At 46.7% G+C, this 25,888-nt stretch overlaps 1 protein-coding gene across 1 annotated transcript in view; it reads left to right on the top strand.

Moving 5' to 3' along the window:
- The first annotated feature begins 753 nt into the window (after positions 1 to 753).
- The window catches only part of LOC126989443 (uncharacterized), a 43,491-nt gene continuing 18,356 nt past the window's right edge, over positions 754 to 25,888 (top strand). Inside the window, exons 1-4 of the mRNA XM_050848038.1 lie at positions 754 to 775; positions 1,077 to 1,161; positions 8,856 to 8,980; positions 11,664 to 11,801. Coding sequence (XP_050703995.1) covers positions 1,089 to 1,161; positions 8,856 to 8,980; positions 11,664 to 11,801 — 336 coding nt within the window. The 5' untranslated portion in view covers positions 754 to 775; positions 1,077 to 1,088. The remainder of the gene's footprint in view (positions 776 to 1,076; positions 1,162 to 8,855; positions 8,981 to 11,663; positions 11,802 to 25,888) is intronic.

The following is a 25,888-nucleotide window of genomic DNA, read 5'->3' as shown; positions in this document are numbered from 1 at the left end:
AATAGGAGAACCACGCCAGCGGAAATCGTGGTTTGACTGAAGATCCACGGAAAATTTGCCCAGTGTAATAGTAGCCCCTTGACTCGTGCAGTCCTCGCTGCGTCCTAAGTCTATATATATATATATATATATATATATATATATATATATATATATATATATATATATATATATATATATATATATATATATATATATATATATATATATATATATATATATATATATATATATATATATATATATATATATACCAAGTCAAGTCACTCTGCGGTTTTGGGGGCGGAGCAGCGGAATGACGTCACTTGGAGCCAAAAAAAAAAAATACCCGCCAGTTCAGGGGTGACAAAGGTTGGGGCCGTATGTGCACTCTGGATGTGCATTCTCGCCTTCTTTCACAGCGCGTTCAGGCAAGCCACTGACGAAAAAATATGTCTTTTTATTGTGCTATTGCGTGACTGCAATTCCAATGACTACAAACGGCGGTGTGGGGCATATGGGAGGGCAAGATGAAGTGATTGATTTAAATTAGTCCGCCTTTCTTCGTTTTCTCTAAATCCCTGTTTCTACATTCTCTAGTTTGGCTCCAAGCAGTGCCACGCATAAACCACGCCTCGGTCGTGTCTCCTCCCACAAACCTGCGTATGACTTTTTTTTTTTTTTTTTATGTCTTGGCCTATTGCGCCAGTAGGCTTCTTTAAGGGGGATGCTGATGGTCGGTCCAAGGCTTCTTCCCGGTGGGTCCTGATGGTCGGCCCAACCCGTTCTGGCGCAGGTGAGTGTTTATAGTGGCGCCATCTTGCATTGGCTCATGCTGCCGTCCCGGAGCTCAACTTTAATCCTAGAATCTAGAGACCGGGTTGATAGGTGGTCTTCTGGACAGCATGTGGGTGGTTTTAAGCAACTCAGCGGCGGCTGAAAAATCCCAGCTTGGTGGCACCGGTCGGGGATTGCGTCCTCCTGAACGCTGGGCCGTCTTACTATCTGTTCAGCCACCACCTACCCACTGACTTGGTGTATATATAGACTTAGGTTTCGACCATAGTGAACCACACTGACTGAGCGTGTATCTACAGGTACCCGTCACCATGAGAGCCATCCTGGCCTCTCCCCGGCTGCCTGTCGCCCTTGTCTTCCTCCTCGTCCTCCTCCACACGGCAGGTCAGTGTGTGTGTATTTATTTATTTATTTATTTATTTCTACATCGTGGCCTATTGCGCCGGTAGGCTTCTTCCCGGTGGATCCTGATGGTCGGCCCAAGGCTTCTTCCCGGTGGTGCCTGATGGTCGGCCCAAGGCTTCTTCCCGGTGGATCCTGATGGTCGGCCCAAGGCTTCTTCCCGGTGGGGCCTGATGGTCGGCCCAAGGCTTCTTCCCCGATGGATCCTGATGGTCGGCCCAAGGCTTCTTCCCGGTGGGGCCTGATGGTCGGCCCAGCCCGTTCTGGCGCAGGCGAGTGTTTATAATGGCGCCATCCTGCATTGGCTCATGCTGCACTTCCGGAGCTCTTCTTTAATCCTAGAATCTAGAGTCTGGGTTGATAAGTGGTCTTCTGGACAGCATGTGGGTAGTTTTAAGCCACTCGGCGGCGGCTAAAAAATTTCAGGTTGGTGGCATCGGGCGGGGATTGAACTCGCGTCGTCCTGAACGTGGCGCCGTCACGCTATACATTCAGCAACCGCCTCCCCATCCATTCAGCCACCGCCTGATTGATAGTATATTGTAGGAGGTAAACAACAAGGGAGAAGGGAGGAACATGTCATAATAATTATCCCAACCCCCAGGCAGTACATTATACAACTAGTAATACATGTGTAGGTTATAGCACCATGAAACTAAAAATATACAATGGTAAGAACGAATACACACCAAGGGATCTGAATATTATCTTTATTGCGGCCTTAGAGGGACAGATCACACATCCAATAAAGGCATAGAATACAGGAAAAAGTTGGAAAGTTTCGTTTAGTCGGCATCTGTGGTCATATGCCGGAGAGAAACAGAAGGGGAAGTAATTATAGGAGAAGGGAACAGACCCCAGAAGACGGGACACAACCCCCGATTAATACCTGGTACCCATTCACTGCTGGGTGGACAGGGGTGTAGGGTATCGGAAAGCCGCCCAAATTTTTCCACTCCGCCCAGGAATCGAACCCGGGATCTCTCTCTTTTTTTTTTTTTTTTTACGACAAAGGAGGCAGCTCAAGGGCACAAAAAAAAAAACAATAATAAAAAAAAGCCCGCTAATCGCTGCTCCCATAAAAGAATCAGAAGAAGTGGCCAAAAGCAAGGTCAAATTCGGGAGGAGAGGTGTCCTGAAACCCTCCTCTTGAAAGAGTTCAAGTCGTAGGCAAGAGTAAATACAGATGAAGGAAGATTATTCCAGAGTTTACCAGCGTGAGGGATGAAAGAGTGAAGATGCTGGTTAACTCTTGCATGAGGGGTTTGGGCAGTGTAGGGATGAGCATGAGTAGAAAGTCGTGTGCAGCGGGGCCGTGGGAGGGGGGAAGGCATGCAGTTAGCAAGTTCAGAAGAGCAGTTAGCGTGGAAATATCGATAGAAGATAGAAAGAGAGGCAACATCGCGGCGGAATTTAAGAGGTAGAAGACTATCAGTAGGAGGAGGAGAGCTGATGAGACGAAGAGCCTTAGCCTCCACTCTGTCCTGAAGAGCTGTGTGGGTGGAGCCCCCCCACACGTGAGATGCATACTCCATACAAGGGCGGACAAGGCCCCTGTATATAGATAGCTACTGCGCGGGGGAGAAGAACTGGCGGAGACGATACAGAACGCCCAACCTCGAGGAGGCTGATTTAGCGAGAGAGAAGATATGAAATTTCCAGTTGAGATTTTGAGTTAAGGATAGACCGAGGATGTTAAGTGTTGAAGAAGGTGACAGCTGAGTGTTGTCGAAGAATAGGGAATAGGTGTTTGGAAGATTGTGTCGAGTGGATAGGTGGAGAAATTGAGTTTTTGAGGCATTGAAGGACACAAGGTTCCTTCTGCCCCAATCGGAAATGATAGCAAGGTCTGAGGTTAAGCGTTCTGCAGCCTCCAGGCTGGAGTCGTGTACTTCCTGTTTTGATGGTCTTCTATTGAAAGAAGTTGAAGTTGAATAACGAGTGGACAGTTCTGGTCACCCTACTATAGAATGGATATCAAAATGTTAGAATCGGTGCAGAGGAGGATGACTAAGATGATTCAGGGGTTGAGAAACTTGCCATACGAGGAAAGACTCAAACAGTTAAACTTGCATTCTCTAGAAAGGCGAAGGGTGCGTGGAGACATGATCGAGGTTTATAAATGGATGAAGGGCTTTAATAAGGGAGACATTCATAAGGTTTTGTTGGTAAGAGAACCGGGTAGGACACGAAGTAACGGGTTTAAACTGGATAAATTCAGATTCAACAGGGACATAGGCAAAAATTGGTTTACTAACAGGGTGGTGGATGAGTGGAATAGGCTTAGCAGTCATGTGGTGAGTGCCAATACAATTGTCACATTCAAAAATAGACTAGATAAATTCATGGACAGCGATATTAGGTGGGGTTAGATACACGGGAGCTTAGGGTCAAAGGAGCTGCCTCGTACAGGCCTACCGGAATCTTGCAGACTCCTGCGTTCTTATGTTCTTATGTTCTTATGACAGTTTGTTATGGAAAGAAGATCATTGATGAATAACAGGAAGAGAGTGGGTGATAGGACAGAGCCCTGTGGAACGCTACTGTTGATAGGTTTAGGGGAAGAGCAGTGACCGTCTACCACCGCAGAGATAAAACGGCCGGAAAGGAAACTGGAGATAAAGGAACAGAGAGAGGGATAGAATCCGCAAGAGGGCAGTTTAGAAAGCAAAGACTGGTGCCAGACTCTATCAAAGGCTTTCGATATGTCTGGCGCAACAGAGAAAGTTTCACCGAAACTGCTAAGAGAGGATGACCAAGAGTCAGTTAAGAGAGCAAGAAGATCGCCAGTAGAACGCCCCTTGCGGAATCTATACTGGCGATCAGATAGAAGATTAGAAGTGGAAAGGTGCTTTTGAATCTTCCGGTTAAGGATTGATTCAAAAGCTTTAGATAGACATGAAAGTAAAGCTACTGGGCGGTAGTTTGAGTTAGGCACAGGCTGTACAAAGGCGTACTTCCAGCAGGAAGGAAAGATAGATGTTGATAGGCAGAGACGAAAGAGTTTGACCAGGCAGGGTGTCAGCACAGAAGCACAGTTTTTAAGGACAATAGGTGGCCCTCCATCAGGTCCATAAGGCTTCTGAGAGTTGAGGCCAGAGAGGGCATAGAAAACATCATTAGGAAGAATCTTAATAACAGGCATAAAGGAGTCAGAGGGGGGATGAGTAGGAGGATTATGCCTAGAATCGTCCAAGGTGGAGTTCTTACAGAAAGTTTGAGCGAAGAGTTCAGCCTTAGAGACAGATGAGACGGCAGTGCTGCCGTCAGGGTTAAGGAGAGGAGGGAAAGAGGAAGAAGTGAAATTGGAGGAGATATTTTTGGCTAGATGCCAGAAGTCACGGGAAGAATTGGAAGAAGCAAGGTGTTGACATTTTCTATTTATAAAAGAAGTTTTTTTAAGTCGGAGAAAAGATTTGGCACGATTCCGGGGTGAAATGTATAGATCAAAGTTAGTGGGAGTTCGAAGGCTCTGGAACCTTTTGTGAGCTGCCTCTCTATCTTTAATAGCACGAGAACAATCATGATTAAACCAAGGCTTTTTAGCATGAGGATTAGAGAAAGTACGTGGAATGTATGCCTCCATTCCAGAGACAATCACCTCTGTGATGCGCAGAGCACACACAGAGGGGTCTCTCTCCTGGAAGCATTAATCATTCCACGGGAAATCGGAAAAGTACATCCTCAGGTCGTCCCACCAAGCTGAAGCAAAATACCAGAACCATCGCCTCCTCGGTGGGTCCAGAGGATGTACAGGAGCGATAGGACAGGATACAGAAATAAGGTTATGATCGGAGGAGCCCAACGGAGAGAACAGTTTGACAGAGCAAGCAGAAGGATTAGAGGTAAGGAAGAGGTCTAGAATGTTCGGCCTGTCTCCAAGACGGTCGGGAATACGAGTAGGGTGCTGAACCAACTGCTCTAGGTCGTTGAGGAGAGCAAAGTTGAAGGCTTGTTCACCAGGCTGGTCAGTGAAAGAGGATGAAAGCCAAAGCTGGTGGTGAACATTGAAATCTCCCAAGATAGAGATTTCAGTGAAGGGAGAGTGGGTCAAGATGCACTCCACTTTAGAGTTCAAATAGTCAAAGAATTTTGCATAGTTAGTAGAGTTAGGTGAAAGATAAACAGCACAGGTGTATTTAGTAATAGAATGACAATGAAGTCTTGGCCAGATGGTAGAAAATTCAGAAGAGTCAAGGTCGTTGGCACGAGAGCAAGTGATGTCGTTGCGCACGTAGGCGCAACATCCAGCTTTGGATTTGGATAGAGATAGTAGGAGGGAACAGAGTAGAGGTTGCTGTCAGTAGCCTCAGAAACCTGTGTTTCGGTGAGGAAGAGAAGGTGAGGTTTAGATTAGGAGAGATGGTGTTCCACTGAATGAAAATTAGAACGGAGACCGCGAATGTTGCAGAAATTGATAAGGAGGAGGTTCGAGGAGTTATCAGGACACCTCTCAAGTCGGCAGCCAGAAGGGGAGTCCTCACTGGGGGAATTTATGGCCCCCCCCCCCCCAGGCGGGGACTCCGAGGCAGTTATTTTTTTCGCCATGTTGAATTTTGAATTTTGGGAAAAGGTGTGTGTATTGTGTGAATGTAGTGTGGTGTAGAAAGAGAGAGGAACTGTCTTTAGAGAGCATGCTGAACTGCTCTCTGGTGTTGATGAGACAAAAGGGAAACGGTTAGTGAGGACATGGGAAGGGTCTTTGAAGGGCTTCAGCACCCTCCTCGCTTCCCATATGTCCTCACCGGGAGTAGCTCACGCCCGTTCGGTAGGTGCCTTCCTGTGAGCCGAGTATGCTAACCACTGCACTACGAAGCCCTCTAGGATGCAGAAGCAGAACATAAGGACATAAGGGGTTTGCAGGTGTAGGGGAGGCGGTGGCTGAATGGATAGCGTGACGGCGCCGCGTTCAGGCATTGACGTCTCGATAGAGAAGGCCTGGCAGCTTGCTGGAGTCTTTGGCGATGAGTCAACCACGTAAGGCCGACTGTGTCCCGCGCACCTCAAATAAAATGTAATTTTTTTGTGTATTTTAATGCATAGTTTTGTGTTAAATATATTTTTTCTGTGATAAATAAAAGTTTGCCAACATTAATATCTTATAAACATCATCAAATTAGACACAGAAAAGAGGAAATAAATAAGATTTAACATAAGGAGAGGGAGAAATATTCAGATAAAAAATCATATAAACACATTGACAGTCGTAACAGAGTAGACCCCTATTATTTTGATTTGTCACCGTTTCTAAATATTTCTGACATTCCAAACGCTCTCGTTACAATTACTATATTCAACAAGCCGATCCTCCATCCCTATACTAGGCAACCAGTCACCTGCTATCTGGCAACGTCTTCTTCTTCTTTTTTTTTTTCTTCTTTTGACCTGTAACGCCTAAGTCTATATATACCAAGTCAAGTCACTCTGCTTCAAAACTGCAACCGGTACGCGCAGGAGGCGGTTTGGGGGCGGAGCAGCGGGATGACGTCACTCGTAGCAAAAAAAAAAAAATACCCGCCAGTTCAGAGGTGACTAAAGTTAGGGCCGTATGTGCACTCTGGATGTGCATTCTCGCCTCCTTTTACAGCGCGTTCAGTCAAGCCACTGACGAAAAAATATGCCTTTTTATTGTGCTATTGCGTGACTGGAATTCCAATGACTACAAACGGCGGTGTGGGGTGTGAGGGAGGGCATGTTGAAGCGATTGATTTAAAATAGTACGCCTTTCCTCGTTTTCTCTAAATCCCTGTTTCTTCATTCTCTAGTTTGGCTCCAAGCAGTGTCACGCATAAACCACGCCTCGGCCGTGTCTCCTCCCACAAACCTGCGTCTGACTTGACTTGCTATGTATAAAGACTTAGTGTAACGCTTTGTAACGCTTATCAGGTCCTCCTCCTTTCGTTCCTCTTTTCTTCTTATTCACACACGTTCCTTCTCAGTATTGTGTAACTTTCCTACCTGCAATAAAGTCACTTATTTTCACTTATTCACGCATTTGTTCTCGCATTTGTTCATTCTTCTTCTTCTTCTTCTTCTTTTGACCTTTAAAGCTTTGTAGCACTTCTTAAATCCTCCTTCTCAGCACTTCTATACATGCTTCTCACCATGCACTAGTCACTTCAGTGCAGACTTATACATTTCACCCTGAACCTAGGTGTTTTTTTGTTCTTTTCTTCCCGTGACTTTGCTTTTCTATGCACTTTTGTTGATTGTTTCCACTATTACGGGGTTGTAGCAGTCGTAGTTGCCAGATACCAGGTGACTGAGTCGTCTAGTATAGGGATGGAGAATCGGCTTGTTGAATAATAGTAAATATAACGACAGGGTTATGAATGCCAAAAAGAGATGTTTAGAAACGGTGACAAATCAATCTAATAGGAGTACCCAGCTACGACTGTCAATGTATCTATTTATATGATTTTTTATGTGAATATTTATCCCTCCTTATACATATTTATTTCCTCCTTTTTATGTCTAATTTGATGATGTTTATAAGATATTAATGTTTGAAAACCTTTATTTATCACAGAAAAAAATATGCTTAACACAAAAATATGCATTAAAACACACAAAAAATAACATTTTAATTGGGGCTCAGCGCGGGACACACTCGGCATTACTTGGATGACTCATAATTTGAGCTGGCAGGCCTTCTCTATATCGAAACGGCAATGGTTCAGGACGACGCGAGTTCAATCCCCGCCCGGTGCCACCAAGCTGGGATTTTTCAACCGCCGCCGAGTGGCTTAAAACTACCCACATGCTGTCCAGAACACCACCTATCAACCCGGACTCTAGATTCTAGGATCAAAGATGAGCTCCAGGAGGGCAGCATGAGCCAGTGCAAGATGGCGCCACTATAAACACTCGCCTGCTCCAGAACGGGCTGGGCCGACCATATGGCCCCACCGGGAAGAAGCCTTGGGCCGACCATCAGGCCCCACCGGGAAGAAGCCTTGGGCCGACCATCAATTCCCACCGGGAAGAAGCCTTGGGCCGACCACCAGGATCCACCGGGAAGAAGCCTTGGGCCGACTATCAGGCCCCAACGGGAAGAAGCCTTGGGCCGACCATCAGGCCCCACCGGGAAGAAGCCTTGGGCCGACCATCAGGCCCCACCGGGAAGAAGCCTTGGGCCGACCACCAGGCCCCACCGGGAAGAAGCCTTGGGCCGACCATCAGGATCCACCGGGAAGAAGCCTTGGGCCGACCATCAGGCCCCACCGGGAAGAAGCCTTGGGCCGACCATCAGGCCCCACCGGGAAGAAGCCTTGGGCCGACCATCAGGATCCACCGGGAAGAAGCCTTGGGCCGACCATCAGGATCCACCGGGAAGAAGCCTTGGACCGACCATCAGGATCCACCGGGAAGAAGCCTTGGGCCGACCATCAGGATCCACCGGGAAGAAGCCTTGGACCGACCATCAGGATCCACCGGGAAGAAGCCTTGGGCCGACCATCAGGATCCACCGGGAAGAAGCCTTGGGCTGACCATCAGGATCCACCGGGAAGAAGCCTTGGGCCGACCATCAGGATCCACCGGGAAGAAGCCTTGGGCCAACCATCAGGATCCACCGGGAAGAAGCCTGCCGGCGCAATAGGCCACGACGTAAAAAAAAAAAAAAAAAAGGGGTGGGGGGGGGGGGGAAGAGTGACGCCCCTATTTGTGTTCCGCAGAGGGATATTGTAGCTGCGGCCAAATCGAGTGCAAGACTGGAGGGCAGTGTATACATCAACAACATGTTTGTGATGAAACGAATCACTGCCCGGACGGCTCGGACGAGGACAGCAAAATATGCAAGGTAATCACTTGTTTCAACAACACTATAACAGTCTATACATTTGGACAACGCCACTCACCGTAGCTTAGTCCCAGCGACTCCACTTTCCCCTAAGTCTATATATACCAAGTCAAGTCACTCTGCTTCAAAACTGCGACCGGTACGCGCAGGAGGCGGTTTTGGGGCGGAGCAGCGGGATGTCGTCACTTGGAGCCCCCCCAAAAAAATACCCGCCAGTTCAGGGGTGACTAAAGTTGGGGCCGTATGTGCGCTCTGGATGTGCATTCTCGCCTTCTTTCACAGCGCGTTCAGGCAAGCCACTGACGAAAAAAAGATGTCTTTTTATTGTGCTATTGCGTGACTGTAATTTCAATGTCTACAAACGGCGGTGTGGGGAGTGAGTGAGGGCATGTTGAAGTGATTGATTTAAATTAGTCCGCCTTTCTTCGTATTCTCTAAATTCCTGTTTCTACATTCTCTAATTTGGCTCCAAGTAGTGTCACGCATAAGCCACGCCTCGGCCGTGTCTCATCCCACAAACCTGCGTATGACTTGACTTGGTGTATATAGACATAGACTTTCCCCTTCTGGCTTGTTAGGTCAACATAAAAGGGTAATTAGTAATAATAAAATGTTAAGTAGTCAACATAAAATGCATATCTAGCACAAACTGCTAATGTGTTAGATATGCATGTCATGTTGACTACTTAACCCGTCCGTTGCGATTGGCACGGATTTCGCCTTCACTGGTAGCCTGGTAACATATACTCCCAGGTCTTTCTCTGGCTCTGGTGGGTAGTGAAATGTTTCCCATGTGGTATTGATGTGCTGGATATCCCTTCACTGGCAGCCTGGTAAAATATATTCCCAGGTCTTTCTCTGCCTCTGTGGTGGGTAGAGAAGTGGGCTGGATATCCCTTCACTGGTAGCCTGGTAAAATACACTCCCAGGTCTTTCTTTGCCTCTTTGGTGGATAGTGGAGCGTTTCCCATGTGGTATTGATGTGCTGGATATCCCTTCACTGGTAGCCTGGTAACATACACTCCCAGGTCTTTCTCTGCCTCTGTGGTGGATAGTGGAATGTTTCCCATGTGGTATTGGTGTGCTGGATATCCCTTCACTTTTAGCCTGGTTTCATACACTCCCAGGTCTTTCTCTGCCTCTGTTGTGGGTAGTGGAGTGTTTCCCATGTGGTATTGGTATGCTAGATATCCCTTCACTGGTAGCCTGGTAACATACACTCCCAGGTCTTTCTGTGCCTCTGTGGTGGATAGTGGAGTGTTTCCCATGTGGTATTGGTATGCTGGATATCCCTTCACTGGTAGCCTGGTAGCATACACTCCCAGGACTTTCTGTGCCTCTGTGGTGGATAGTGTAGTGTTTCCCATGTGGTATTGGTGTGCTGGATATCCCTTCACTGGTAGCCTGATAACATACAGTCCCAGGTCTTTCTCTGCCTCTGTGGTGGATAGTGGAGTGTTTCCCATGTGGTATTGGTGTGCTGGATATCTCTTCACTGGTAGCCTGGTAACATACACTCCCAGGTCTTTCTCTGCCATTGTGGTGGGTAGTGAAGTGTTTCCCATGTGGTATTGGTGTGCTGGATATCCCCTCCCAAGATGCATGACCTCGCATTTTTCATCACTAAATTGGAGCAGCCATTTTTTGTTCCACTCTTGTAGCTTGGTGATGTCTTCTTGTAGGAAATCCGCATCCAAGGGGTTAACATTAATTTTTTATTATCACTTCTTACCATTTTATGTTGACCGTTTAACCTGACAAGTAGTTTACATCATCCCGCTCGGAGCTACCCAGGCAGAAGGGGAAAGTCTAAGTCTATATACACAGCAAGTCAAATCATAGCAGGTTAGTGGGAGGAGACACGGCCGAGGCGTGGTTTATGCGTGACACTGCTTCGAGCCAAACAAGAGAATGTAGAAACAGGGATTTAGAGAAAACGAGGAAAGGCGGACTAATTTAAATCAATCACTTCAACATTCCCTCCCACACACCCTACACCGTCGTTTGTAGTCATTGAAATTACAGTCACGCAATAGCACAATAAAAATACATTTTTTCGTCAGTGGCTTGCCTGAACGCGCTGTGAAAGAAGGCGAGAATGCACATCCAGAGTGCACATACGGCCCCAACTTTAGTCACCCCTGAACTGGCGGGTATTTTTTATTTTTGGCTCCAAGTGACGTCATCCCGCTGCTCCGCCCCAAAACCGCTTCCTGCGCGTACCGGTCACAGTTTTGAAGGAGAGTGACTTGACTTGGTATATATAGACTTAAGGGAAAGTGGAGTCGCTGGGACAAAGCTACCGTGAGTGGCCTTGCCCAAATGAATTGACTAACGTCGTGTTTCAATATCTCTCAAGATAATAATAGTACTTTTTGGTTACAAAAGAATTGCAGCTTGTGATATAGACAGCCAAATATATATTTTATATTTGGCTGCAAGGAACGTTTCAATCACAGTTGACAACACGCTTCAGATACAGGTTAATGAATAAATAAATGGATAAGTAAATATCTAAACTGTATTTTATAAGTTAAGAGTTTTTTCCTCAATATTCTTGAACGTTACAAATCTACTTCGTGATATCTTTACCTTACCTCCATTAGGCTAATCTCGCTTTCTTTGTTGTGGTGGATGTGAACAGAGCATTACACATTAAAAATATTTTATTCAAATTTTCTAGTGGTGGCCCCCAAGGAGCAGTAATTGTGTAACTAGACCTCAGCATCAAAGGTTCGACTACGCTGCGGGCTGCTACACCGTTCATCAAATGTGCACCGACAGGGTTAAGGCTGCTACCCTAGACCGAAGGATCTGTAAGGTATGATTGATTGATTGATAGTTTATTGTTGCAAGTAAACAACAAAGGAGAAGGTAAGACTTTTTACATGATTCAATTTAACCCGGTAGCAGCGACGGACCAAATTTGTGGCGTTACCGTATAGCAGCGACGGGCCAAATTTGTGCCATGATATAAGCCCCAAAAATAAATGATACATAATCTGATCGCAAAAGCTTTGATATATATTATGACATGGTTCGTGTGAGGGGTGATTTTTTTCTCATTTTTCTCGCTTGGAGGGACCATTAAGAAGCATGATCCCCGCTGTTACCACCACCGGGTTAAAATCAGAGTTCAGGTGATTTTGTTTTTGTCAGCCATGGATGATTTGCAGAAAGTGAAACTTTAATCACTGCGTGTAACACATTTCAAATATTGATAGATAAACACATGGTAGGCGGTATGCGGTGGCTGAGTGGTAGTGTGCTGGGCCCACATTCACCACGTGATGGACGACGCGACTTTGAGCCCCCACGCTATCACCTGTGATTTTTCAGTCACCGCCGAGTGGCTTAAAACTACCCACATGCTGTCCTGAAGACCACCCATCAACCCGAACTCTAGAGAAAACCGTCCAAGTGAATCAAGAAGGAGTTCCGGGGGGCAGCATGAGCCAAAAGAAGATGGCGCCACTATAAACACTTGCCTGCGCCATGACGGGCTGGGGCCGAACACCATCCAGGCCCCTCGAGCAAGCCTACCGGCGCTATAGGCGTACACGTAAAAAAAAAAATACATCCATATATAATTAACGTACAGAGTTAGAGCAGAGGATACAAAGAAGTGTAAGATAAGGTTAGGGGAGGAGAGAATGGAGGAAGTGACTGAGTTAAAATATTTAGGGACGGTTTGATGTAAGCATGGAAGTATGGAAGGTGAGGGGAGGGAAAGAGTAGTGAAGGGCAGACAGGTATAGTAGATGCATTGGAGAAAGTTATTAAAGAAAGAGAAGTGTGAGCATGGGGGTAAAGAGGGGAATTAGGAACACTATTATCCTGCCAACTCTGTCATATGCATCAGAGACGTGGACACGGAACGGAACACAGCAATCGAGGATACATAGGCCTACTGTGGAAATGAGAGATATGCGTATAAGAGGTGCATGTGGTGTTTCAGGATGGGATGCAGAAAGTAATGAAAGCGTGTAAGAGCGCTTTGGTATGGGTGTGCCAGCGAAAATATGGGAGTGTTGAGTGGTTGAGTGGGTGAAGCGTGGTGCGTTGAGATGGTTTGGACGCGTGATGAGAATGGGGGAGAATGAACTCGTGAATAGAGTGTATGAGGGAAGGATTGAGGAACGGGATGTCAGGGGAAGACACCCTGTGAAGTGGATCAATAGGGTGAGTGAGCATTGGAGCAAGAGAGTTGGAAGTAGCAGGATTGATTTTTTTTTATTACGTTTATGCCTATAGCGCCGGTAGGCTTGCTTGAGGGGCCTGGATGGTGTTCGGCCCCAGCCCGTCATGGCGCAGGCAAGTGTTTATAGTGGCGCCATCTTCTCTTGGCTCATCCTGCCCCCCGGAACTCCTTCTTGATTCACTTGGACGGTTTCCTCTAGAGTCCGGGCTGATGGGTGGTCTTCAGGACAGCATGTGGGTAGCCTAAGACCACTCGGCGGTGACTGAAGAATCCCAGGTGGTAGCGTGGGGATTCGAACCCGCGCCGTCCATCACGTGGTTAATGTGGGCCCAGCACGCTACCACTCAGCCACCGCCTACCCTGCTGAGAGGGAGTGCCAGAACAGGGAGAGATGGACACACTTCTGCCGCGGCCACCCCCTGGAGGGAAGTTCACCTCACCCACCCTACGACGCCAAGTCCGAGGGTCCTTCCGGGCCAATTTCCATGCATGTCCCCGGCAGGATCTATCGACTTGCTCAAACCACGAACTCCGTGGGCGTCCCCTTGGCCTCCTCCACTCAGGATTGCTGCCCGATGAGCAGGATAAGCTTCTGAGCAACGTACCACGTGCCCGTATCGCAGTAGCTGGCGTTGACGGACTATGCAGGTAGTAGAAGTCCAATCGGTCTCACGGAGTAGTCGCCGGTTTGACACAAAGTCATTCCAGCGATATCCCATGATTCTGCGTAGACATTTATTACCAAAGGCATCAATCCGCCTCTCCAAGTCCCAATTAGTGTCCATGTCTCGCAGCCATAGAGTAAGACAGGGAGCACAAGGGACTTCAATATCCGGATCTTTGTCCTTCTACACAGGTACCGACAACGCCATATACTCGTGTTGAACGAGTCCATAACACCGTGGGCCAGACCAATCCGCCGTAAGACTTCCTGGCCAGACTCACCGTTCTTATGAACTACGATACCAAGTAATTTTTCGAGATCTCAACATCCTCGACGCACACATGAACAGACTGTACTGTTTGATCTAATTAGCCTCCAAACACCTGTACCTTGGTCTTGGCCCAGAAGACCTGAAGGCCCAAGGGCTTCGCCTCCTCGTGCAGAGCTTCGGGAGCCATCATCAAAATCTCCAGCGACTCCGCCAGGATAACTGCATGTTGTAACCCGTAATCCGGGTCACACAGGGGAGACGACACACTGTTTGTATTAGTGACACTTGACTTAAAATTCTAGTACTTTAGGAGTATTTAAAGGAGTTCGTAAATGGGGTGATGAAACGGTGTCGCCTTTCTTATATGTATTTTATTCTACCTTAATACTACTTAATATTACAGAGGGTAAAAATATTGTTTAAACCAGCGACTGGCTTACTAGACTCAATGAGTCTTCAGGTTTTCTTTCACTATTGGTTACTGACGTTAACACTGGTAGAATATTGAGTAAAAACTCACACAATAAAGTATCATAGAAATATAATCCTAAGTAAAACTAAGATAATAGAACACAATAGATATGTTAGATACGCTTTCCTCTATGGTACCACATTACTCCATACTCACAGTAGCAACGATGAATGTTCTACCCATGTTGTCTAGGGAAGGACAACTGAGTGTCCAGCAACGAACAGAGTGCTGGTTGATCTGAGGTCAAGCCTGGAGAAATGAGAAATGGAGAAGTGCGGTCTTCAGAAACCGCAAGGTAAGTGGAAAGCGTGTCGGTGTGCAGAAAATATGGCGTGCCATCAAGATGAAAAGGCAACGCGTCCATTTTAAACACATCGAACACGTCAGAGGGATCCCCTTTCATGGGGATTTGTAAGTAGAAGTGAAGGGTTCCTGAGGAAAGCGTACCTTTAGAAATAACCCTAGAGACATCTCTATACAATGCTAAATATTCATGTGCTGCAGGGAAAAGTAAGCCTGGATAATGGAGTGACGCATTGCTGAGCACACGAAATAGTACATCATTCGGAAGGAGGAGAGGGGAAACCTGCGTTTGGGACAGCTGCTGAAGGCCAAGCTTGAGATTCAGAGTATCATGATTTAGGTCACTAAGTGCCAACTGAATGAGAAGGATAGTCTCCAAAATACGCATTTCCCCTTCAATTTGCAAGGTTTTTAGTGAGAACTGACGGATAATAGCTGAGGCCAAAGCCGAGGCGGACTCTAGACTGGAGATGGCAGAATGAATATGACGGAGGTCCCGAACTGTGGCGTTGAGGACTTCCTGATGGAGGTTAAGTTGACGTCTCTCGTCTGTGGACAGAGTGTAGAGCTGGGAGAGCTTCCGTGTATCACATCTATTTGGGCCTGAGTGGCCGTACCGAAAAGGAGGTTTGCTACCGAGCCAAGGAAATCCACGGCCCCTCGCTTCTGGCGAGTCGAAATGGGCTTCCATCTCTACCACTCATAGCCGACAGAAAGCTGTTAAGATCTTTGAATAACTTCTCAAACTCAATGTGAAAAGAGTCTAGAGTGCGCCTGAGCAGACCAACAGTGAGAACGATTGATTCATATGTTCAATCGACCATGAAACTTCCGCTGTTAGATTTGCCACGTTGATGAGAGGACGTTGGATGTCGTCCGTCTTGATGACGACAGGGACAACATAGTACCGTCCTGTCAACAGCATCTTAAAGACTGGGGAGAAGACGAGGCCGGGACGAATGGGTTGCTCCAGGAGGGATCAAGGGAAGACAAGGAGAGGCAACACCCAGGATCTGTAATTATAGGGGCATCAGTTCGTTGGTCGTTGGCGATACTCAAGAGGGCGGTCCATCACATTGGGGAGAGAAGGGGTACCGTATTGGATCGTAATGAGCGACTGACACAGGGCTCTGAAGGAGCTGAGGGAACCAATGAGGGACCTCTGAAGCATCTGAGGAGACAGGAGCCAGTGAGGAGAGCTCGGAAGGAGCTGGAAAGGACAATGGCAGCGGCTCCTCGGGGAATAAGTCATGGGGAGTGGGTCCACTTCTACTACTTGATCAGGGAGAGGGTATGCACGCCTGACATTAGGAGAGTCATGGAAGCCAAGAGAGTCCTCGTGAACGACCTGAACATTATTTGTGTGAACTGTCTTGATCTTACCACCTCTAACATGACGCAGTCGTAAGACTACAGGGCTTATTTTTCTAGCACCCTAAAGGTCCATTGAACAAGGGCTGGAGCTTCTTTGGTTCGCCCTTTGTACATACATGCCTTAAGTAGACCCGATCTCCTACTACCACCTGTTTGGGTTTGGATTTCCTAAACATTCTTTCTGACTCCTGCCATCCTATATCTATATTGGTCTGACATAGTTTATAGGTCCGCTGCGCGACACTAGAAGTAAATGCTTTATAGCTGTCAACATCATAACAAGGTTGGAGTTTATTCTCAAGCACTTCAAAAGGAACATTTGGGTCCCGAGAGAAAAGCAAGAACAATGGTGAATCTTTCAGAACACGATGGTAGGCAGTGTTGTAGGCGTGTGTTGCAACCGGAAGCATTTGGTCCCAGATACCGCGATTGTCCTCGCACAAAGTTCTCAAGATATTTATTAAGGTGCCATTAGGCCTTTCTATCACACCGTTTGCAGACGGGTGATAAGGAGTTGTCCTTAGATGATCAATCTGTAACAACTGAGTCAACTCTCGTAAGAGAGTGTTGACGAACTCCTTTCCTTGATCCGTGACTAGAATCGGCGGGATGCTGTGTACACAGACTACGTTCTTGTAGAACGCAGCTGCCACTTCCTTGGCTGCCTTCGTACGAAGGGGGGTTGCTACCAAGAAGCGTGACAGGACGTCTATCACTGTCAGTACATACCTATAGCCTTCGTCTGAAACAGACAAAGGTCCGACAATATCCATATGGACTCTGTCAAACGGTTGGCCAACCTCTGGATACCTCATAAGTGGAGCTGGCGGGGATCCCCTCTTCTTAAACCGACAACAGACAGGACAAGATCTGACATATTGCTCCACGTCCGCCTTCATTCCCGGCCAGTACGCAAACTTGCGACAGCGTGCCAACGTAACCTTAGTGCCTCCATGCCCTGCAGGTAGCATGGAATGCGCCAAAGCTAACGCGTTAGGAATGTAGCTTGGTGGAACGATAACCAGTCTTTTCTGCTTGTTGTATTCATCGCAAACATCGCGGTAGAGAATGCCGTTCTCTACACACACTTCACTAAGAGGCAGTTTTTTGAAGTGCCTCTTAGCTGCATTAACGTTACATTGCTCCTCTCTGCAACCTTTCTCTCATCTCTCTCATGTACGTTACCACCGGTTTGTTCAAAAGCATGCTTCAATTCTCTCAGTTCAGGATCGCGATCCTGGTGCTCCATGAGTCCAGCAAGACTCAATGGAGAAACTTATCCTGTTTGTCATGTCCCTCCGGAGAGGCGACAGACGTGTCCTGTCCACCCATAAGGGTGACAGACATAATTCGAGCATCAATTCGCCTTCTATCACGTCACTCTCCTGATTCCTAATCCTTGACAAAAATCTGCTACCATGTTGCTGGAGCCTGGGAGATAATCAATACTAAAGTCAAATTCTCCTAGAAGTGTCTGCCAGCGTGCAATCCTGCTGCTAGGTACTGTGCTTTTTAACAGCCAAGTCAGTGGTCTATGGTCCGACAGGATGTGTATCCTATAACCCAAGATAAGGGGTCGGTTAGTACTGAGGCCATAGATGACTGCTAAAGCTTCTCTCTCTACCGCTGAGTAGTTACGTTCTGCTCCATTCAGGGTTCTACTAAAATATGCTATGGGACGTAAACTACCATTTTCATCCTTTTGTTGCAACACACCACCTATTGCCTTATCTGACGCATCTGTGGTGAGATTGAAGAGCTTCCGGAAATCCGGAAGGCTAAAACAATGTCAGTCGTTAGACTGTTCTTTAGTGTGCTAAATGCATGCAATGCCTCTTCATTCCACTCCAGATGTGTCTTATCATTCTTGGTTACTTTCCTCCCTTTGAGTAAATTATTAAGTGGGGATGCTATCTTGGCAAAGTCTTTAATGAATTTCCTATAAAGTTAACCAATCCCAGGAAACCTTGAAGTTCTTTGACTGTTTTCGGAGGAGTGAGTTGTTGCACCGCCTGTACCTTTGAGGCTGAGGCTTCAAGCCAGAAGCACTAACAATGTGACCCAGATAATCTACTTGCTCTTTGAAAAGGAACACTTATCGAGTCTTAAGGACAGGTGAGCCTTCTGCAGTCTGTCCAAGACGGCATGGAGGTTCTTTAGGTGATGGTCCATGTCTTTCCCTTGTACTATCAAATCATCAAGGTATACATGTACAATTCTTCCTGTCAGACCTATGAGAACTTGATTCATGATCCGTTGATAGGCTGCAGGTGCTGTTTTAATCCAAAGGGACTGTAGTGAATTCATAGAGGCCATAAGGTGTCGTGAAGGCTGTCAAGTGTTTAGATTCCTCTGCCAATGGGACTTGGTGGTAGCCCTGGCGCAAATCAAGGGAGGTGAATACTTTACTTTCCCTAACTGTTGCAAAATGAGGTTAATGTTAGGGAGTGGATGTTTGTCATCAATCAATTCATCGTTCAGAGCGCGGAAGTCGAGACAAAGTCTGACTCCACCATCCTTTTAGCAACAGGGACTAGAGGTGCGCTGTGGGGTGACGCACTAGGGCGTATAATACCCTGGGCCTCAAGGTCCTTGAGCTGAATCTCTATTTCTTTATGATATTTTACTGGTATTGGGTATGGCTTTTTATATATAGGCTTGTCATTTTTAGCCTTAAAGTGTGAACATAATAGGGGTAATAGTGAGTGGCTCGTTTTTAGAGCAAACACATCAGGATACTTGCGGGTTAAGCCCTTCAGACAGCAATTTTCCCGTTGTGAGGGTAAAATAGCTCGTCTATCAGCTTATCGAGTACCATCTGCTTACTTGACTGGGTGACAGGCGGCTTTGTAGCTGTTTTGTGACAGCCGCTACACATTCATTAGTCGATGATTGATAGTATTCTGAGTGACAAGAATAAATGTGTCCCATCACTTCACCTGTTGGCATCTCAATAGTTTCTTCAGTTGGGTTAGCATAGGGAATGATGAATTTACCTTTGGTTTGTTTGACGTTAGGAGTTAAGGTTACTAACCCGGGAAATAAAAATGAAGAAGGGATATCATTGGACCTTGGGAGAAATAAGGCTTGCTGGGCTCTGCCAATCTCTGCCTCCAGAGTGACATACCCTGCCGTGCCTGGTAGCAAGGACGCCACGTTAATAGCGTATGCTTTCACTGGTACTTCCTCCATCTCGTCTAAAGTAGGTTTAAGGTCGGTTAGTCAATCTTCTGGGTACGGGCTCATATCGTCCGCAGCCAGGGAATGAACTTCCACTGGGTAGGCGCCCACCATTACACTAAACTGCCCAGGTGTGTCCAGCGGTGCAGCTACCACATTTTGTCTCCACATAAATTCTAGGCCCAACAAAACTGCTGTTGGTAACACTATACCTTGTGATATTACTACAAACTTTTCTATAATTTCTCCGTGCCCAAAGTCTACTACTACTACTTCGGCTATTCCTTTATTAGGGATTGGAGTCCGATCTACCCCTTGTATAGAGAGAGGTTCTGTAACTATCATCTTCCCGCCTACCTTCCTAAATAAATCTTCTTCTATTAGGGACGCTCCTGCTCCTGTGTCTAGCATTGCGTAAACCATCTCCTTTTGTGCATTAGCGCCTACGCACAATCTCAACGTGAGGGCGTTGGTAGGGCCGTGGACTGCCGCAGCTACTCTGGGGTCGTTTTTTTTTTGTTCTTCTCGTGGTCAGGGTTGACCCAGGAGCTACGGGGTGAGGGACCGGCCGTGTACTCCGGGCGCCAGGCAGCGCAAGGCGAGACAGGCTGACGCCTGTTTCGAGTGGGCTGGTACTGAGGGTACCGAGAGCCCGTTGGTGGGTGGTAGGCACCCCTATACTGCCTTCCATATGTGCAATCGCGAGCCATGTGTCCTACATACCCACAAGCATAACATGTAGGTGGCGTGGCGTGCCGTCCTCCCCTTTGAGTTATCGGGTAACGTGACTGGCCTGGAGGGCGTGGAGGACGGGCTTGTGAGACATGTTTGGGTCCGGATGCCTGGGTGGAACAGACGTTCAGCACTTTTATTTCTTTGGCGATATCGGCATCGGATAGCTTCGACTCTGGATAAGCTTTAATATACTCATACCCTTTCTTTAATACCTTCTGTGGGTCCCCCTTTTCTTCCTCCGTTAGGATGAGTAAGAGGGCCGGAGGGAAAGCCTCTCTGAGCCGTAAAGCGGTTATCTCAGTTAGCAAACTGGCATTGTCAGGCTTGAGAGCGATCAACTCGTCTCTCAATGTCTCCAGGCGGATGAGGAAGGTGCGGATGTTTTCTCCTGTCCGCCGTTTTGCCTCTCCCAATTCTTTCTGGAGGACCGAAAAGGTCCTTACTGTGGGAAACACACGTAGGAAGTCTTCCTTTACTTTTTCCCAATCCTGTCCACATCAAGTGATACAACCGAGGAGATGATCGCGCGCTGCTCCCAGGGCATATTGTTTGGCTAACTCAATCTTTCCGGTAGTGTCCCAATTTGCCTGTGTCCGGCTTTCAATATCCTCTATCCATTTCTTTGCTAGCTTATGGCATGGGAGGTTTGGTGCTTTGCTACTTTTTCTTCTCCACCACAAAATATAAGAGTCCCTGCACTCTACTAAAATCATTCAAGGTATGACGGCTAAGTAGCGTGACAAGATCATCATGGGCAAGGGTGATCGATTTTCCATCTTCTTTTTTGGGGGGAGGGTTCTTGCCTTCGTCTGGCATTTTTAACTCTAAAGTCTTATTCCCGTAATTCCAAGAATAACTGTCTTCTCCCTCGCTTTCGGATGTGGACATACACCAGTACAATACCAATATAAACCAATATAAATCGCAAGTTTCACCACAAGTTTCACCACAAGTTTCACCACAAGTTTCACAAGTTTCACCACAAGTTTCACCACCCCACACCTGACACCAATGTTGTAACCCGTAATCCGGGTCACACAGGGGAGACGACACACTGTTTGTATTAGTGACACTTGACTTAAAATTCTAGTACTTTAGGAGTATTTAAAGGAGTTCGTAAATGGGGTGATGAAACGGTGTCGCCTTTCTTATATGTATTTTATTCTACCTTAATACTACTTAATATTACAGAGGGTAAAAATATTGTTTAAACCAGCGACTGGCTTACTAGACTCAATGAGTCTTCAGGTTTTCTTTCACTATTGGTTACTGACGTTAACACTGGTAGAATATTGAGTAAAACTCACACAATAAAGTATCATAGAAATATAATCCTAAGTAAAACTAAGATAATAGAACACAATAGATATGTTAGATACGCTTTCCTCTATGGTACCACATTACTCCATACTCACAGTAGCAACGATGAATGTTCTACCCATGTTGTCTAGGGAAGGACAACTGAGTGTCCAGCAACGAACAGAGTGCTGGTTGATCTGAGGTCAAGCCTGGAGAAATGCTTCTTATATAGGCAGACATCGCGAGGGTAATACGTCAGGCGTGTGAGTCATACATCAAACTCACACCGAGCTCATACAATAATCTACCTAACCGACATGCTTAATTCACGCGGTGACGCAGCTTTGTTTTCATAACATTTTGTTCCGCGGTTGATCGTGTTTTGGCCGCGGTTGATTGTGTTTGGCTTAGAGAGATAAGCGGGTGCGTTAATGGGCAATTACAATTGTGTATAGGTTGGTAAATGAACAGTGGGGACAATCATGTGTTGGAGTCCGTGTTGTGCTTTTAGCGGTCGATACCGCTGTTGTCATCGGAAAATATTGCCGGTGAAGATGATGATGACACGAGTGGTGTCGCGGCTCGCGGGGCACCACATGCATCATCGACAAAAATAAGGTCAGTGACACTGTTATTGGCATTGAATGCTCTAAAAAAAAAATTACAACAAAGGAGACAGCACATGGACACAAAAAAAGAAAACAATAATTTAAAAAAAGCCCGCTACTCGCTGCTCCCCCCCCAAAATCAAAAGAGGTGGCCGAAAGAAAGGTCAATTTCGGGAGGTGAGGTGTCCTGATACCCTCCTCTTGAAAGAGTTCAAGTCGTAGGCAGGAGGAAATACAGATGAAGGAAGGTTGTTCCAGAGTTTACCAGCGTGAGGGATGAAGGAGTGAAGATGCTGGTTAACTCTTGCATAAGGGGTTTGGACAGTATAGGGATGAGCATGAGTAGAAAGTCATGTGCAGCGGGGCCGCGGGATGGGAGGAGGCATGCAGTTAGCAAGTTCAGAAGAGCAGTCAGCGTGGAAATATCGATAGAAGATAGAAAGAGAGGCAATATCGCGGCGGAATTTAAGAGGTAAAAGACTATCAGTAGGAGGAGGAAAGCTGATGAGACGAAGAGCCTTAGACTCCACTCTGTCAAGAAGAGCTGTGTGAGTGGAGCCCCCCCACACGTGAGATGCATACTCCATAGGATGGCGGACAAGGCCCCTGTATATGGATAGCAACTGCGCGAGGGAGAAGAACTGGCGGAGACGATACAGTACGCCCAACCTCGAGGAAGCTGATTTAGCGAGAGAGGAGATATGAAGTTTCCAGTTGAGATTTTGAGTTAAGGATAGACCAAGGATGTTTAGTGTTGAAGAAGGTAACTGCTGAGTGTTGTCGAAGAATACGGGATAGGTGTTTGGAAGATTGTGTCGAGTTGAAAGGTGGAGAAATTGAGTTTTTGAGGCATTGAAGAACACAAGGTTCATTCTGCCCCAATCGGAAATGATAGCAATGTCTGAGGTTACGCGTTCTGCAGCCGCCAGTCTGGAGTCGTGTACTTCCTGTTGTGATGGTCTTCTATTGAAAGAAGTTGAATAATGCAGAGTGGAGTCGTCGGCGTATGAATGGACAGGACAGTTTGGTATGGAAAGATCATTGATGAATAACAGGAAGAGAATGGGTGATAAGATAGAGCCCTGTGGAACGCCACTGTTGATAGGTTTAGGGGAAGAGCAGTGACCGTCTACCACCGCAGAGATAGAACGGCCGGAAAGGAAACTGGAAATAAAGGAACAGAGAGAGGGATAGAATCCGAAAGAGGGCAGTTTAGAAAGCAAAGACTGGTGCCAGACTATATCGAAGGCTTTTGATATGTCTAACGCAACAGAGAAAGTTTCACCGAAACGGCTAAGAGAGGATGACCAAGAGTCAGTTAAGAGAGCAAGAAGATCGCCAGTAGAACGCCCCTTGCGGAATCCATACTGGCGATCAGGTTAGAAGTGGAAAGGTGCTTTTGAATCTTCCGGTTAAGGATTGATTCAAAAGCTTTAGATAGACAGGAAAGTAAATCTAAAGAGCGGTAGTTTGAGGGATTGAAACGGTCACCCTTCTTAGGCACAGGCTGTACAAAGGCATACTTCCAGCAGGTAGGAAAGATAGATTTTAATAGGCAGATACGAAAGAGTTTGACCAGGCAGGGTGTCAGCACAGAGGCACAGTTTTTAAGGACAATAGGAGGCACTCCATCAGGTCCATAAGCCTTCTGAGACTTGAGGTCAGAGAGGGCATAAGAAACATCATTTGGAAGAATCTTAATAACAGGCATAAAGGAGTCAGAGGGGGGATGAGTAGGAGGAATATGCCCAGAATCGTCCAGGGTGGAGTTCTTACAGAAAGTTTGAGCGAAGAGTTCAGCTTTAGAGACAGATGAGACGGCAGTGCTGCCGTCAAGGTTAAGGAGAGGAGGGAAAGAGGAAGGAGTGAAATTGGAAGAGATATTTTTGGCTAGATGCCAGAAGTCACGGGAAGAATTAGAAGAAGCAAGGTGTTGACATTTTCTATTGATGAAAGCAGTTTTGGTAAGACGGAGAATAGATTTGGCACGATTCCGGGCTGAAATGTAAAGATCAAAGTTAGTTAGAGTTCGAAGGCTCTGGAACCTTTTGTGAGCTGCCTCTCTATCTTTAATAGCACGAGAACAAGCATGATTAAACCAAGGCTTTTTAGCATGAGGAGTAGAGAAAGTACGTGGAATGTATGCCACCATTCCAGAGACAATCACCTCTGTGATGCGCTGAGCACACACAGAGGGGTCTCTCCCCTGGAAGCAGTAATCATTCCACGGGAAATCGGAAAAGTACAACCTCAGGTCGTCCCACCGAGCTGAAGCAAAATGCCAGAAGCATCGCCTCTTTGGTGGGTCCAGAGGCTGTACAGGAACAATAGGACATGATACAGAAATAAGGTTATGATCGGAGGAGCCCAACGGAGAGAACAGTTTGACAGAGTAAGCAGAAGGATTAGCGGTAAGGAAGAGGTCTATAATGTTGGGCCTGTCTCCAAGATGGTCGGGAATACGAGTAGGGTGCTGAACCAACTGCTCTAGGTCGTTGAGGAGAGCAAAGTTGAAGGCTTGTTCACCAGGCTGGTCAGTGTAAGAGGATGAAAGCCAAAGCTGGTGGTGAAAATTGAAATCTCCCAAGATGGAGATTTCAGCAAAGGGATAGTGAGTCAAGATATGCTCCACTTTAGAGTTCAAATAGTCAAAGAATTTTACATAGTCAGTAGAGTTAGGCGAGAGATAAACACCACAGATGTATTTAGTAATGACTGGTCCACAGCTCTGCCTAGTACCCAGCCCATACAAGTATTGAAAAGCGACGGGGCAGAAGAGCAGCCCTGCCTTGTTGGTGGTAGCGAGTGTTCTAAGTGCTAATCGGTTCACGGATAGAGAAAGTCATATCCGCCAGGGTTACTTTATTGGACAAAAATCACAAAGGTCATTAGGACAAGGACAGCACATAGAATAGGTGTTTGTTTGTGTAAGCGTTTGTGTGAATGTTGTGAAGTGTGGGTGACATAGGTGTTGATGTGTATGTGAGGAACTATGTGTATAATTTGACAATAGAAGGACGAAGACAGACAGTGGAAGATAAACGAGGACAAGGAAAGTTAACGATGAAGACGCGACACGGACTGAGACAAGTACTGACGGTGAACATTTAACATGAAAACACTGATAATCTTAGTCTGTGTTTACAGCGCCCCATTTTCTTATGTCACTGAGGGGAAGGAGCACGGAATTCGAGCGGTGACTGCTACAGCCTCACTCCCCCATTCACGGGAAAGAAGCTGGTTAAGTCCCCCCTACACTTCACAGCACTCTCAGTTCCAGAATACAGACAAACCAATTGTCATTGCAGGAGTCCCACTGAGTTGCAGGAGATCCCAGAGTGCTTCGCGATGCACGGAGTCAAACGCCTTCTTGAGATCGACATAGGCTCCAAGCATCCCCTGTCGAAACTTACGTCGACGCTCCACCAGTACGCGAAGCGCTAGGATGCGGTCAGTTGTTGACTTACCAGGCGTGAACCCAGACTGTTCAAGTCTCTGCAGCTTCAGCAGCTGGCTGCGAATTTGCATCAGCAATAGGTGGGCAAGCATCTTGCCTGGCACAATGAGCTGTGTAATGACACGGTAGTTGTTGCAGTCCTGGCGGTACCCTTTCCCTTTCCAGATAGGGACGACCAGCCTCCTTTTCCAGTCAGGAGGAATGGTACCAGGTTGCCATACGGTAGTCAAAACCGCATGCAACCCGTGGATCAAGGCCTCACCTTCAGCTTTGAGCAGCTCCGCACTGATGTTACATATGCCAGGCGCCTTTCCACCCCTCAACTTTGCCGCAGCCTCTCTGAC

Source organism: Eriocheir sinensis, chromosome 6 (genome assembly GCF_024679095.1).
Source record: "Eriocheir sinensis breed Jianghai 21 chromosome 6, ASM2467909v1, whole genome shotgun sequence".
Classification (NCBI taxonomy): Eukaryota; Metazoa; Arthropoda; class Malacostraca; order Decapoda; family Varunidae; genus Eriocheir; species Eriocheir sinensis.
Note: the sequence above shows the minus strand (reverse complement) of the source record. Positions and strands in the feature narration are given on the sequence as shown.